Consider the following 15993-nt stretch of genomic DNA (forward strand, 5'->3'; position numbering starts at 1 on the left):
CTTACCTTGCATATGCATGACATATTAAACACACAACACAATGCTTGACGATGACGATGAGGATGAAGAGATTTAAAGGTGAATCGAATCGGATACACAAGTTCAGAGTAATGTCTCAAAGAGAGTTATAAAGAAGATGGCGGACAAAGACGGTTGTATTCTTGCTCACTTGGCCATTTTGAGAGCAACAGTTTTCCTCTTATATATAACATCTTTTCTGCTTCATGTGACATGAAACAAATGACACACACAAGACGTCAGACACACGACACAATTTGTATACGAAACAATACATGACCTACCACAACTCATTACAGTATGACAGTGCTGCATGAAAAAACCAAATAAAAATAAACATCTTCTGGTGTCACAGACTTACATGGCTGTTACAATCTGACCAAGCTGAAGGTCGTGTCTGCTTGTGAGACTTCCTTTTTCAGACACTGCTGCAGGAATACGTTTTTCCAACTCTGCAAATACTTCTCTGCCATCATCCCTACAATAAAACATTACTGAAGTCTGTTAATTTAAAATATGTTTCACATATTTTGAATTTATAAGAGTTGATTTTATCAACACTAATACTTTATGTAAAACATGTCTGCTGTTAAGCATCTTACAAAATTAAAGAAAATAAGAAAAAAAGTGAGCCATACAATTCTCAAACATGTAAGTGGGAAGTACGAGATTAAAATAGATTTAATCTTGATTATCTCACACAGGAATTAGACTTGTAAATTAAACAACAGGGCCACACAATGCTGAAATCGACAAGGCGAGGGGAGAGCAGATAGGGTGTTATATGCTAAGTATGCATTTAAAGGTACATCTTAGCAGAGACTGAAAATGGCAACTGTACGTATGCTGAGACGAATGGTGAGTGGAAGTATAATACTGATTGAAAAACACAAATATTACATAAAGAGATCCAAGGCAATACAAATATTGGCATACTTACTGCAGAATAACAACACGGGTTTGCTCTCCAAGACTGAATGCTGCTTTTGCTGTCACATCATTAAGATGCTACAAAATTACAATAAAAGAAAATCAATAGAAATTCTATTCTCAGTAACTTTGAGGATTTATAAATACAAGTTTTTTTTTGCAAATAGAAAGTGCTAAACCTCATCATACTCTGCCTATTATATAAACTTTATTAACCTTACAATGACTGAATCTATTAACATGCCTGCTGCAAGATAATACCCATTTACCTGTTTTGTTGGGAGGTATGCAAACATTCCCACAGCATGCTGCTTGAGAGCTACCAGTACAAATCATCTGTGAAAAAAACAACTTCAGCCTTGACAGTCTGGCCTTTGCGAGCCTGCAAAATAAAATCGCCTTTCAATGATAATAGTAAAGCTAATTCACAAAGTACTTTACCCCACCATTAAAGGCAGGCTCAAAGTACTTTACCAAAAACAAAAAATAAAGAAAGAAAAACACAAAGAAATTATTAACGAATGTTGATCTTAAAAAAAAACAACAACAAAAAAGCCAAAAAGATTATTGCATGTTCACGCAGTGTGGCCACTCATGTAAAATAATTCTATCAGTACATATGTGGTCTGTATCCTTGCCGTTGCATGAAATCTTCGGTAAGTAAATAAAGTTTTGCTTTAAAAAGTAGTTGAGAGTTAGTATGATGTTTTTTATGGAAGCTCAACTGTTAATCTTTGGTGGAGTGGCTTAACTTTTGCAGACAGAAATATGGTTCCATAATGACAACTCTTGTTAGAGCATCACAGAGATGCACAATGTTTGCCTATTAGACCTGAGTTTACTGTGTACAAAGCTTGCTGTGACAGTTCACCATCAAAACTTTAGCTATTGTTGAAAAGGAATCCGCCTGAAGTTGACACTGCTGATGCACAGATCTAAAATGTAAGTTATGGCAAGATGGTACTGACGTGGCAGAAATAAAATGTTCTAGAAAAGAAGTGGCACAGGCACATAGTTCAATCCATGAATATATGAAATTGCGTTATATAGATGCACACATCAATATTGCACAAAAAGCTTGAACTCAGATTAACAGGAAAAGACGAAAAGCGATGGAGAGCTAGTCCCCTCTAGCCAGTTAGGTGAAAGGGCATCACTCTTTCTCCCAAGGACTTTGTGTAACGAGTGCATAGGTTACCATAACATTAAATAATTATGCTATCATTCCCAGACTCCTTTAAAAGTTAGGAGTGATGACAACAAGAAGGGAGAGAATAGAGTAACAAGAGAGGAAGAGATAAACAAAGAAACGAATATGGCCATGGACATGCTAATGCATACAGCTCAAGAGACCAAGACAAGAATAACAAGTTATTGGTGCATTACGCTGAGACAGCAACTAAGGCTATATCACGGCAAGGCAGCCAGCCCGGTAAACAGATGTCACATGCAGAGAAAGAACAGAGTGGCAGACACGAGCTGAACCCAGGACATCCAATCCTCACTGTATTGGTGACAGGTGCTAACCATTGCATCACCAGACTGCGCCCAGGAACAGCAAGCCTGTATTACAGTGGACACATCTGTACGCTGTAATTTGTATCTTAGCTTGTGGAATTCCTGTGCTCCTTGCTGCATGCACAATGTTTCAATTATTTCTCTTTCCCTGAATCCAGGTGCCTGCATAATAACTCTTGCAGACATCTCTTTTTAAAAAAAAGTTTTCGACAACCAGTGGCTCTCCCTCCAAATGTCAGTTTGTTGTAGAGAATGTCTTTTGGGATGCGGCCATCCTTTATACACTTTACGTGTCTTAGCCATTATAGCCTGCTTTATCTGAGCAAACATGCTGTTAAGGCCAGCATAAGATAAGACATCATTATTGGATACCCTGCCCTGCTAGGATAGGCCCAGAATGTGAAAAACATTTTGCAGGTGAAAAGTGTTGTCTTCTCTCTTCTCTGGCATATGTGGTCCATGATTTGTACTCCACATAACATAGGTGTTAATGTGAGCACATGAAATCAAGGATGTGACCTTAAATTAATTGTTAATTAAGTAGTCACATATTCGTAAAATAATTAACGGCTACTAACCTTGTCCATGGTTGGTTTTTCAATTCGACGTGATACATCTCTAACAAGATCTCTGTCTGTACTCATCACCAGTCGCTTGTTAACAGCATCAACATACAAAACAACTCCCTCGATCTTCGTGCCTACTGGCAGTTCAACTCCTGGTATCATTAGAACAATGTCACTATGAAATGACATCAAAAATCTAAGTTTGGAGCAGGTGTGCATAAAATCAAACACTTTTTACAAGCATTCCATTTTAAATTATTACTGCTAATGAAACCAGCTGCTTTCAATACTTTGACATTATGTGCTTGGAGACTAGTGCTTAGCGCTACTAGTTCTTGCTGACTTCGCGGTTCACTTATCGCGGATTCACTACTTCGCTATCGAAACTGAGAAATCCATTGCTATGCGTAAGCGACGAGCCATGATTGTTATCTCCCATCTCGCAGCCAGTTCGCATCAGTTTTTTTTTGGTTTCTCTGAGTAAAGATCGGTACTGTATTAATACCATGAACTCACGTTCGCTCCCCCGCGATAAACGAGGGAACACTGTATTGCAAGTTACATTGTGCTGCACATGCAGCCATAGATCTCCTTCTTGTGATATGTAGCTTTTATATAAAAATAAGTACCAGTAGACATAAGATAAAAACAGAATTTGAAAATATGTTTCATCTGATAAACTCATACATTTTCATATGAGATGGCATACACACACACACACCAGAGTGTGACAAAGCATAGATGTACATACCACCAGCATGAAACTGTGTAACCAGAACCTTCATACCCCACATAGTCCTGCATAAATAGCCATACTTTGTTGCTTCTACAACCTCAACAATCTCCAAACTGCCCGTTTTCAGATTATGAGCTGAAAAAAGTGAAATTAACTGTTATAACATAAAAGATACAATGAGCTGTAACTTACTTTAACTTGTAGTGCTTTAGTCTTTCACATGTGCGCATGAAAATATGTTAATGATAAGGACACTTTCCATAAAAAATTCTTTTTTTTTTGACTTACCAGATAACCTGACTATTAGGAGCTTAGAGTTGTGCCTAGAGGGTGAAAATTGAAGGGGGCTAAAAATATTTTGAATCAATAATGCAGGGTCAGGAACCTGTAGGAAGAAAAAAACAAAACAAAAAAACTAACCTACCTGCAGCAGCTCATCTCTCCAAACCTATAGTTATCTGATGCAAATGTTACAGCTATAATGCAATGAACAGGAGAGCAGAGTATGAGAAATGGATGCAAATTAGTTAAGGATTTAGTTTTGTGATAATAAAAGAAACACAACCAAGACTAACAGTTGACAAACGCACTTAAAGGGTAGGCTAAAAAGCATGACAACAGAGAAATGTAGTAGTTGCCCTTGAATCAATCGGAAGACTTCAAACAAAGCATTTTAAACAGAGCCTTATATAGTTGTCAAGAACTGATGATCTCACTGACCAGGGGCAGTTAATAATTTGTTTGGATAACCCTATGGGTGCTTCCGAATGAATATTTGGTTGGAAAATGCCTATGCGTTAGCCTGCCCATTGACCATATATTCGGTCGGTGGAATGTTCTATTTTCAAAAGAGAAACAAGAGTGACGGCTGCGTAATGGTCGGCAGATACATGATTCTCCCTATTTATAGCACCGGCTCTGGGGCCATGCTTGGTTTGATTGGCATTTTATCAGGCTGGAAATAGGACGATCCCCCTCTAGAGTTTTCCAACCGCACAGAGTCAATGTGAGCCGTACGCATGCTGTGACTATCGTGTGGTCAAACAACATGCTACAGGAGGCCATAGCAGAGGAGATCACAGTTATTTGTCTGACCTACAGGAATGGGATGGCAGTGAAAATGATGACAACATGTTATTAGAGATGAAGATTCTGATTCTCATCATTCTGACTATCCTAAGCTTCTAATAGGCAGGTCATCTGGTGAAGTTAATGGCACAATATGATGGTACAAATAAGCTGGAAACAAACCTTTTTCCTCTAAAATGGTGTGCGTCCAAAGCTCTCTTTCTCTGAAGTAATTATTTAATAACTCCAAACCCACAGCAGGGTCATTAGAGTAACAGTCACACATTCGAAGGCTGCACAGAAAACGTTGGTTCTCCTCTTTGACTTGCATCACTTTTCACAACCACTGACTGGCCACAAGTAAATACAGCAGTCAAATCAGGAACTTGCCTGTCCATCGTAAACTGAAAAAAAAAATATAAAAATAAAAATTAATCTCACTAGCAAAAAGTGCACAATTAAAATTAAAACCCTTTCCTCAATTATTAAAAACTGTTTTTTCCCTATACATTTTGAATTTGCCAGAGATTACATCACACAGAAGAAACAAAATTATATAATCCTCTTAAAATGAAAAAATATAGAAAACTCTCCCTACTTTTAAAAAAACCCAAAAAACAATAATCACTTAAAAAAAAAAAAAAACCAAACCTTTCATGGTCACTATGCACTTCTCCTGCCTTTGTATATGTGGAAATCAATATTTCTATTCTAGTCTGTGCACTTAAGAAGGAGCTTCTTTTGCATTTTTTATTTTCGCTAAGCACAGAGATGATGGTATGGTTCGCACATTTGGTGGGTATTTTGGATCGTAAAGATAAAGATGTGAAGGAAATTTGTAGCATCCCTAAGAAAGGGTTTATTACAATAACTTAAATCTGTATCATTATATGTCTGTAATTCTTGAAGCATTACCAGAAACTCACCTTCAGTGGTGCCAACCCTGTTAGCCCCCCAGGAAGCTCAACAAATATGCCAAAATTCTGGTGATGCTTTATAACTCCTGGGACTAAATGACCTGGCTGAAATTCAATGAAGAATAATGCACTTTCAGCAAACAGTAAAACTGTGTTACATGTATTTCGCATTAATATTTTTGGCAAGATTTGTAGTAACAGAACCATATCTGAATGTGGTAGCCTATTTTATGACAATTCTTTTTTTGGATCCAATCTAGTTACCTTCCTGGATATCTAAATGTGACAACAAGCTTGAAGCAAATTCAGGTATGTAGAAAACCAGAAACTATTATAATACCACTGTTATTTTTACAAATTTTTATAAAGTGACGAAAACTTGTGTCCAGAGAGAAAGTCCTATGCCCAAGGGGCAAAGCCCTGGTGGGTTAAGGCCAGACAACTTGAAAATTAAAAATGTTAGACTTATATGACATCATTTCTGTTTTGGCCTTGACTGAAACTTCAAAAGAAAAGTTTTGTTTGGAACACCTTGCAATCAGTTGCCATGGAAACGATCCAAGATGGCGCCCAAACAATTTTAAAAACTTGGATGGTGTTATTCCTGTTTTGAGCAAACTCAAAATTCTTTTCTAAATGGTTACTTGAAAGAAATAAAAACAACTTCATTATTTTAGGATTAAAAAAAAAAAAACAACAACAACAACAGTATATTTACACCTAAGAAAAAAATGATCTCACACATTGTAACTTTTTCAAAATAAGCCAAAATTCAGACTCTCATCTCTATCATTTAGATATCATATAAATATCTCAGCAATTTCCCATCTATACTAAAACAGCTTATATATTCATATATCTACAGTCAGAATCTGTGATAAATGTAGAAAACATTCAGGAGTGGGGTGCATACCGGTGTGCGCACACTCACGCACAGGCAGAGTCATTTTTGTAGCAATCTACAAATTTAAAAGTTCACGCGCAAGCGCAATTAAGAACTGTTATTTCCCAAGCTCAGTTATACTGACCTTAACACCAGAGAAGGATTTTGGTATCAAGCCCTCTCTTGCTGCAGATATAAATGACTCCTTAAGTGTGGTGACCTGTTAACTGGGTTAAAGAAACTAACCAAGATAATTTTCAATAACAAATTAATAATGTCATACACAGTGGACATGTAAACACAAGAGAATGGGAGTACACCATGCTTAATGGTGACAAAGAGGCCCACTTCCCATTTACAAAAAGAATGCCTACATTTTACTATCAAGGATACAACCACATTTGCTTGTTTGAGCAGCATCAAATCTTTGATGATCTGACCCGGTTTCAGTGCTTGCCAAAGCAGCTCTTGATTATCCTTCGAATCTGACAGATGATCTTTGCTTAGAAAAGCAGCATCACCTGATGGCTGCAGTTCCAATGTAAAGCTATGTTTCTCTTTCTTTAAGATTTTGGCTTCAACCAGCTGCAATAAACATAAAAAACATTACTGCTAATGCTCAAGTTGCAATTTAGACTTATCTATTTTGAAAGAAAGTGACACAAATGTTAAATGTATTATAATTATGTTTTAATGAAGTAACCTCTTCCCTCTATACCACTTCCAAATGTTTTTCTATTGCTTTACTTATAGCACTAGAATATGCTTTTTAAAACAATATAGACAGCAATTCCATCTCTCACAGTTTTAAACAGTAACAGTAACAGTTGAGTTAAAGGCTGTTTTTCTATTAACCTTTCCAACTTCAAAGTCCTCCATCTTTTTCTGATTTGCAGCCAAGGGAGCTTTCCCAACAATCTGTCTCAAGGGGAAAAAAATCACAAAAATAAGATTTTTACTGTTTTATTTTAATGGCTTTCAGTTCAATATGCCAATCAATAAACTGTTAATTAATGTCTATTCTGGCACTCCGTTTGCACTTATTTTACATTTATAATATATAAATGTGTAGACGAAAGACTACACTGTTGGATAATCATTATTTACCACCAGCATTTTACATTTTACCAAGAAATGTGTGACTCATCATAACAGTTATATTTTAGGAAAATCTGAACAAAATAATAATAATAATAATAAAAGAAAGTTATTTTTACAATAAGTGACAGTGTCAGTTTTTCCTCTTCTGGTCTGCAGGACAACACACGACAACGAACCACCTGGCTTTGGTAAAACAATGTCTCAGGATGCACAATATCTTCTGTGCTCAGTTCTGAGCGTGGTACCCACCCCTGCATTAAAAATATTGCAGATGTTTACACCATGATAGCTGAGTGTTCTTGTTTGTACAACTCACCTTAATATCAGTTTCAGACTTGAAAATCAAAAAATGTACCCCCTAGACCCCTTCTTTGAAATCTGATAGTTAAAAACAAAAAAACAAAAAACAAAAACAAACAAATAAAACAAAAAAAAAAACAAAACTCCACAACATATTTCATATATTCTATTTCCTAATAACAGAATCAATTATTTTCAACAAAGTTAAAGATATATCCAGCAAAGAAAATGCACAGTAAACAAAAATATTACCGTAACATCATTGCAGAAAGATACAACAACTCCATTGTTTTTTATGGTAATTACACAGCCCTCCAAAAGGTCCCCACGGGAAATATCAAAATAAGATGTTGGTATTTTCTGGCTGGTGGTCACCAGTGACTTCTTATTGCTAAGCAATATCTTCTTCTTCTCAACGTCTACCTTCAGAACCTTTCAGATCCAAAGATACATTTACAAAATAAGCACGAGTGAGCAAAAGAGAAAAGAAAAGTAAAATAAAACTGTAATATCTATTGTTTGAGCAGCATTTATTGTATTTAAAAATTCATGTTTAAGTGTGTTGTTTGAGAAAATACACTTCTTGGCCTTTTCAACATCCTTCTTGTGCTACTTCATTTAAGGTGCTTTTTTTTGCTAAAATAAGAATTGTGAAAGTGGTTCTAGATCTATTTGTAATTTTGTGTGTGTGAAATTTGCAGCGTGCATGCATGTGTATGTCAATGAGTGAAAGAGACTTTATGTCTAAGCTTCCGTGTTCATTTTTTACCATTGCAAGAGAATCTATATGTAAGGTGTAAGAAATGTAAACAAGCATTAGTATTTCCTTACCCTGCACTTCAGCTTGTCTCCCACAGAAAATTTTTTTTCAATATTCTTGAGGGGAACATCCGCAACATGAAGGTTTGGAACCAATGCAGTTATACGTTTAGACAGCTGAACAATCAGTCCACTGGAGTGTATTTGAAGCACTCGGCACTGGAATAAATATCCAAAGCATTTGTTATAACACAAGCTATTATTTATAGCATTAGGAAACTAAACAAAATGGGATTATAATACTTAAACATCACCAAAATAGTAGCTATGTTTTTATTCTTCAAAAATGCTCCTGTTCTCCTGAGAAATAGAAATACAACCCCACCCACTCTTATACCCATCGCCACATACACACAAAAAAGGGTGTCTCTACAATGCAGACAATAATCAAGAAAATGGAGGATTATCAAAAAGCCAGACAAAAAGTGCTTTTAGCTGAGAATGGAAACTAAAGCATTGTGTCCAGAAGATTGTAGATTAGTCCAGGACCATAAGGAATTTTTTCTGCTGCAAGTCTGCACATATTACTTACCTTAACAATCTGTCCTGGACGGACATCACTGATGCTGAGAAATTCCTCATTTATGACACTTCTGCAAAAAGACAGCTGTTTATAATTAAATATTGTTTTATATAGAGAAGATAATGAGCACATATATGGTTGTTTAAAAGGAAAGACATGAAGGCATGAAAGAGTGAGAAATAAACCTGTACACATTATGATATTATTGTAAAATAAACAAACAACATTTTAGCAAACTCACTCTTTCAAAGTCAGCAGTGCTACATCATCGATGGGATGAAAGCCAATTACTCGACATCTGTAACAAAGTCACATTAAAAAAGGGTAAGTAAATGGGAAGGCATAAAATATGACAATTTGTCAATACAATATTCTGATAAATTGTTGGAAATAAAATATAATAGATGTTATAGAACAACAATAAATAACTTTGCAATGTCAGCAATTGCCCATCAAAGTAATGGATCATTCTCTCTCCTTTCTCCCTATGCCATCACAGTAACTGCCCCATGTAAGGTTTGCGGCATGCTGGATTTGTTAATGCAAACTTCGCAAAAAAACAAAAACAAAACAAACAAACTACAAAATAAAGCTCCCCCACTTACAAAAGCTCTTATGTTACTTAAAGTTCTTTACCGTGGGTTTACTACAGACAATAAAAACAAAATGAAGTCACCTGTGTGCTGTGTTTTTTACGAAAGTTGTGTTCAGGTTCTCAATTTTCTCATCACTGAGCTGAGATAACTGTAAATTAGTAAAACTTATGAAGAAAATAAAATGGAAATTAAACATGGATAGCAAAACTTTATTTTTGCATAAACACAATTTTTTTCACCTCCAAGCTAAGGTAACTGAGGTAAAGGACTGCAAACCCAACAACAAAAGGGTTATGACAAAGCAATATATATATATCTAAAAAAAAAGCAATGAGCTTGAAAATGTAAGTTCCAGATAACTTAAAATTTATTCCTCCCCAGACTTAGTTCCTTCAAACAACTGCTTAAGCTCTATACCAAGTTTACTAAAATTTAATTATGAAAAACGATTCTTACTGGTGCAAATCCAGTTATGCCCTGGGCTTGAAAATAGACACCACGGTTTTGCTCCACATGTAACACTTCCCACTCTCCTACATCACCTACTGACATTGGCATGGGTTGAGGCTCAACACCTATGCAGTTTACAACTCGAGGTAGAAGTGACAAATGTATCTCTTTTGTCAAAGCAGCAGTATACAGAACACGAGCTTCAACCTAAGAAATAAAACAAATTGTAAGAGAGAGCAAAACAGATGGCACACATAGAGCAACAGCACAGCTTGAAGAGAATGGTGTAACTGATAAAATCTCATTAAAAAAAATAAATAAATTATCTATTGCATTTCATCTAAATTTCCTAGGTAAATTAAGGATAGCTTCCCTAAAAATATTAGCACGCACCTTCTGCCCTATATTGTAACTGGCTGGGCTTTTTGGCAAATGTCTCTTGTGAATGCATCCATTGTATTCCATAAATTTGACTTGGAGACCATCAGAAACAGTCTAAACAAAAGTAAACCACATATATGCATTTTGTATGGGTATATATAGTATTGTGTGTATATATATATAGACTGACCACTAACTGCTGGCAAGTATTACTGATTAGGCCAGTCATGGAAAAGATGTTCTACAACTAATGGGAAGGAGCAGGGAAGTGCAAAAGCTTAAGTATACAAATATACAACTGTTTCTTTATTTGGAACAAATATTGCTATTTACAATACTGTTGAACAACAATGGGGAATGACATACAGAGCTTTCTCTCTTGGGAACAAAATTATTTCATATTGACATTGACGATATTTAAATTCAATTTACTTTTTGTGAAATGTAAACTTACCTTTGTTATTTTCACATCAACTTTCATACCAGGCCGAAAGCATTCAACTGATGAAGCCTTCTGCAAGGTCACCTATGAAAGTAATAATCCTATTTAAGAAATTGTTATTGTATTGGTCACAAAAACTGCTTGGAATCTAAACATAAACAGAGCAAGTTCACCATTGTCTAAATCATTGCTCCCTAATGTAAAAGACAAATATCAAGAAATGTGACTATTTAACTATTTAGGACTTTATGTTCTGTGTGTGCTGCTTGACTTTAAGGAGTATTGACAAATTTTGGGGTGATAGAATAAGCAAAGTATGCTTTTTTACATCTAGCTAAGTACAAAAATTACAAATTCGTAATGAGACGCTGTATGTGAAGTGTCTGAAGCAAAAATTTTGGTATAAATGTTTTAGGGACCCTGTTTTGAACTGATAGAGTATTATGCTCAAAGCCATTCCTATGCATACAGCACTAAACAATATACTTCAAACAAAGCAGAATCATTTGGTCTGCTGACACTGGCAAATTGGCTATATAGAATAAGTTCAATAGACTTTGTTAAAAACACAGGTAAATTTGTTTCCCCTTAACATTCATTTAAAATAATCATAAAACGTTGGAGAAAATGACTTTTACAGCTATATTAATAGACAAGGATTTTTTTTTTTTTTGCTTAATATTTCAATGACAAATTAGCGATACATCTCTCTCAGAAAGCAGCACAGTTTTGAAAAGCCATGAAAGTTCATACTGGTACTTTACAGCTAGTAATTATTATTACTAATGTGCATATAAATAAGTAAGATAATTCATGAAGCAAAAGTGTAAGTTAAAAATGTCTCCAATCACACAGTCAATTTTTTTCATACCTTTGCTTCTTTCACATGTTCAGGGGCAATAGAAACATTAACCACTCTGCTCTCCCCCACTGTAACATCTGCATCTAAATCTTTCAGTAAAGAAAACCAGAAGCACTTTCCCACAACCAGACTGGAATCTGAGGAAATACAGTGACAGATTGTTGTACATACTTGGATTGCTGTTAAAAGACAGGTCAATACTTTACTAATGCCTTAAACTGAAGATGAACAACCCAGAAATATTATCTTGAAAAAGTGTTAAAATATTCTCTATTCCAAATAACTGGACAGGAATAAACAACACTAGCTAAACCTTTAAACTACTTGTTCCTTAAATAAAATGTAGCATTGCAGGATGTAGCAGAGTTCTGAAAATTATTTGTTTAACCTTAAGTTTGTTGGGATTAATGATAGGTGCCGGTGAATTATTACATTAAGTTCTTGACAGGGTACATAGAATATGGACTGCCCATCTCAAATATATTTCAAGGTGCACAAGAAACATCTGTTTAGGCAACATATTTTTCATAAAGGCATCTTTTGATTCGGCATACATGTGGACACTGACAGACAATGGAGAATAACATGTCAAACAATACTTTCTAAAAGAGGCAGCATCACCCTTTTTAATGGTAACAGTCTTAATGAATGAACACAAACACAAATCAAAAGAAAATGTACACATCACAAACAATATTCTGATGGAGAAAATATAGTTTGATGTGCTTTCAATGTTGCAGCTACATAAAAACATGCACCAGTAAAATAGGGAAGGTTTTTCTTTCTTTTATTTATAAGTTTCCAAAATGTGCTGATGAATGCTTACAACAGTTGTGATTTTCTTTTCCAGAGCGATTGCAAATTTTCTTGGCAAGAAGAGTTATATTACCATTAATCACAGATAATTAATCATAGCACAGCTAAGTAACAAGCCTACCATCTATTTCAGGTTCTGCTTTCAGAAAAGCCATTATGTCAGGAATCCCAAGGTCAATTGTATAGCCATGTTCTTCTTTGCTAGCCACTGCTCCAAATATTAGCTGTTTATGAAAAGATAACCATTTCATTTTCAAATTGAATAATTAATTAGAAAATATGCATAATTAAAATACATTTATATGAAAATTTCTACATAAAAAGCGCACCTATTATATGTTTAATCCTGCTTAAACCATATGAGACAAATGATGTTTCATGTTTATCCCCAAATACATAGTTCATTTCAAACTCGATGCTTAATACACAAAAAACAACATCAAAAATGAAAGTAATGGTAGTGGTCATAACTCAGAAAAGGACAAGAAAACTGCTGCTCGACATGTAGCTTCAACTTCTTTAAGCTTGCATGTATACATGATATAGACAATCAAAGAACCCAACCCAACACAACATAAATTAGGATACAAAATACACAAAAGAATATAATTATTATAGTACAAAAGTTAAATCAACTCACACAGCCTGTCTTCAGAGCTGATAAAGGAAGACTTTTGTTAACAATGGTAGGATTGATTGACAGGTCTATTGATCGTTTTTGACCCTCAGTCTTCGTGGAAATAACAGAGCATGGCACTGGCTCACCTATCTGGTACAACTTTTTCAGTGTCACCAAGGTCTGTCACAAAAGAGAAAGGGAATTATATTTAATATTACTACAGTCATGTAACCAAAAAAGCATCATTAACATTTATCAGCCCATAACATTGTCATCCCTGACAGACTGACGGCCAGAATTAAATGGCATTTCCACTACAGCAAACATTCACAGTACCAGTCAAGTGGAAAAGAATCAACTGACCTCATCAGTGCAGGAATCCGCCTTGGCCAGTTGTTGCAGGCGCTTCAAGAGAGTGGAGCTTATTTCCATAATGGAAACCATTCCATTGAGACCATTTGGAAGGGACACTGTCATCTGATGATCCCTCACATCCTTGACTATTCCGAGTATAACCTGATCTTCACTAAGTTTCTGAATCAAATGAGCATTGTTCAAGTTATGTGAAATAAGTCATCATAAAGGCAAGTTTAATTAGAGACAGCACTTTTAGTTACCTGCCTCAGTGAGAGCTTCCCTCCAATCCCAACACCTCTGCAACCATTCTCTGGCTGCCATCATTGGTTCGCATTCTTCACACCCTTTCTCAGTGCTCTATGGCACTCCCCAGGATTCTGTTGTGGGTGTAGCAAGATAGGATCTCCTACCCAGAATCGAACTCTCAGCTATGTATGCATCTTGTTGTAAGGACAGAACCGAACTCTCAGTGAGAACCAGTGGTCTTTGCATACTACAAAATTAAATTTAACACTTGAGAAAGACATAAAACTTTTAGTTTCAAATTATTACAGATTTCAAAGAGATGTGGATAAAGGACTATTTTCCTTTAATATCACTGCATGAGTGGGTGTTTGATCGTCTGCTAAAGAGTAACTACAAGTCAAATTTAAATAAAAATAACATGAAAAAGATAAACAATTACAACTCATGCTTTATTTTTGGTTTTGATAAAAAAATACCACGAAAACGTCTGCTAATCCATTCAGCAACACTATAAGACCCAGCGTCTGCATACCTTGCTGAGAGTTCGATTCTTGGTAAGAGGTCCTCTCTTGCTACATGGGCACTGTCCTCTAAACCAGTGGTTCTCAAAGTGTGGTCCGCAGACCACTTGTGGGCCGTATGTATGTCAGGTGGTCCACAAATGACAGTCATCATATGTCAGAGTGGTCCGCAGTCCTAAATACTTTGAGAACCACTGCTCTTTAACTCTTTACTCACAGCCCGTTGTTACTCAACACCATAACCTCCACCATCTGACCATTGCTGGCAACAAGCAACTATATGCCAGCTCTCCACTGACAAAACTCGATAGCTTTCTCTTTTCCATTGGTCACAGCTATCCTGACATTTAGCACTGGATGACAGCAATTAAGTCCAGCTGAATCCTGAGAGAACTGAAGTGCTGATCATTGACACTAGAGGGAGGGCAATATACCTGAAAGCTCAACGGCTCGATGCGCTTTTCATTACGTCTGAGTTTCTTTCTTTTGACTTCTGTTTTCTTTACATCTTTCTTTCGTGTTTTTGCAGGGCTGACATCATTCCCAACCTGAAATTAATAATAAGGATTGCATGTTAAATATAGTTTAACAAAAACTAGTAATTATTTCATACCTTCAATAATAAAAAAAAAAATTAAAAAAAAAAGGTGGAAGTGTGAGTTTTGCTTTCTGCAGTTGCATGGACTTCCTAGTAGGCAAAAAGAGAAAATTCTCTTGGAGTTTTCAGAAATGCAAGTGGTATTTCCTTAAATACCTGTCATACCCATCGGTCTGCTGAAAAGTAACTCTCGCTATACATCTTTATCATGTCTTAAAAATTTTAGTTTATGTAAAAACTTGCTCTCCAACAGTAAGATGTACTATTTTCATGCCTATTTAGTGGATGCACCCTACACAGACCATTTCCAAGAACAACACAGGCAATATTTCATTATTAATATTGTACTATCAACGACAATTGATTGGTGTCTGTATCTGTAAAATTTCAGATTATGAAACTGTAAATAAAAACACCTACTGATTACCTGAAATAGATCTTTCTCTTTGTCATCGTCGTGGTTAGAAGATTCTTTTCTCTTTCCTCCGCGTGGAAAGTTAACGACTTCGTCTGTCATTCTAAAGCACACTTCTGCACAAACATGTGGTCGTGTTAAACAACAGTGAGTACAGGTTCCTGAGAAATGGAGTTACGTCCCTTACTATCAGCAGTGCGCATGCTCAAAGCGGCCAGTTTCAAATGAAACAGAGCGTTTGACACATTTTTGGAATTTGGTAAGTTGTTGATCTACACATATATTTATATTTTATGGAGAAATGTACACAT

At 35.8% G+C, this 15993-nt stretch overlaps 1 protein-coding gene across 2 annotated transcripts in view; it reads right to left on the minus strand.

Moving 5' to 3' along the window:
* The window catches only part of LOC112564441 (protein RRP5 homolog), a 29402-nt gene extending 13573 nt beyond the window's left edge, over positions 1-15829 (minus strand). The window contains exons 1-22 of one of the 2 annotated variants that reach the window (XM_025239269.1): positions 15695-15829; positions 15104-15217; positions 13909-14079; positions 13567-13725; positions 13048-13150; positions 12120-12247; positions 11261-11332; positions 10819-10920; positions 10432-10632; positions 10056-10123; positions 9621-9677; positions 9389-9449; positions 8869-9015; positions 8290-8469; positions 7854-7988; positions 7492-7554; positions 7030-7221; positions 6782-6856; positions 5763-5858; positions 5020-5240; positions 3784-3903; positions 3050-3184 (exon numbers count right to left, since the gene is read on the minus strand). In XM_025239269.1, the coding sequence (XP_025095054.1) occupies positions 5115-5240; positions 5763-5858; positions 6782-6856; positions 7030-7221; positions 7492-7554; positions 7854-7988; positions 8290-8469; positions 8869-9015; positions 9389-9449; positions 9621-9677; positions 10056-10123; positions 10432-10632; positions 10819-10920; positions 11261-11332; positions 12120-12247; positions 13048-13150; positions 13567-13725; positions 13909-14079; positions 15104-15217; positions 15695-15784 (2340 nt within the window). In that variant the 5' untranslated portion in view covers positions 15785-15829 and the 3' untranslated portion in view covers positions 3050-3184; positions 3784-3903; positions 5020-5114. Of the gene's footprint in view, positions 1-379; positions 497-958; positions 1027-1217; positions 1331-3044; positions 3185-3783; positions 3904-5019; positions 5241-5762; positions 5859-6781; positions 6857-7029; positions 7222-7491; positions 7555-7853; positions 7989-8289; positions 8470-8868; positions 9016-9388; positions 9450-9620; positions 9678-10055; positions 10124-10431; positions 10633-10818; positions 10921-11260; positions 11333-12119; positions 12248-13047; positions 13151-13566; positions 13726-13908; positions 14080-15103; positions 15218-15694 lie in introns of those variants that run through there. The other variant, XM_025239270.1, reaches the window with a different exon arrangement.
* Between the last annotated feature and the right edge of the window lie 164 nt (positions 15830-15993).

Source organism: Pomacea canaliculata, linkage group LG5 (genome assembly GCF_003073045.1).
Source record: "Pomacea canaliculata isolate SZHN2017 linkage group LG5, ASM307304v1, whole genome shotgun sequence".
Lineage (NCBI taxonomy): Eukaryota > Metazoa > Mollusca > Gastropoda > Architaenioglossa > Ampullariidae > Pomacea > Pomacea canaliculata.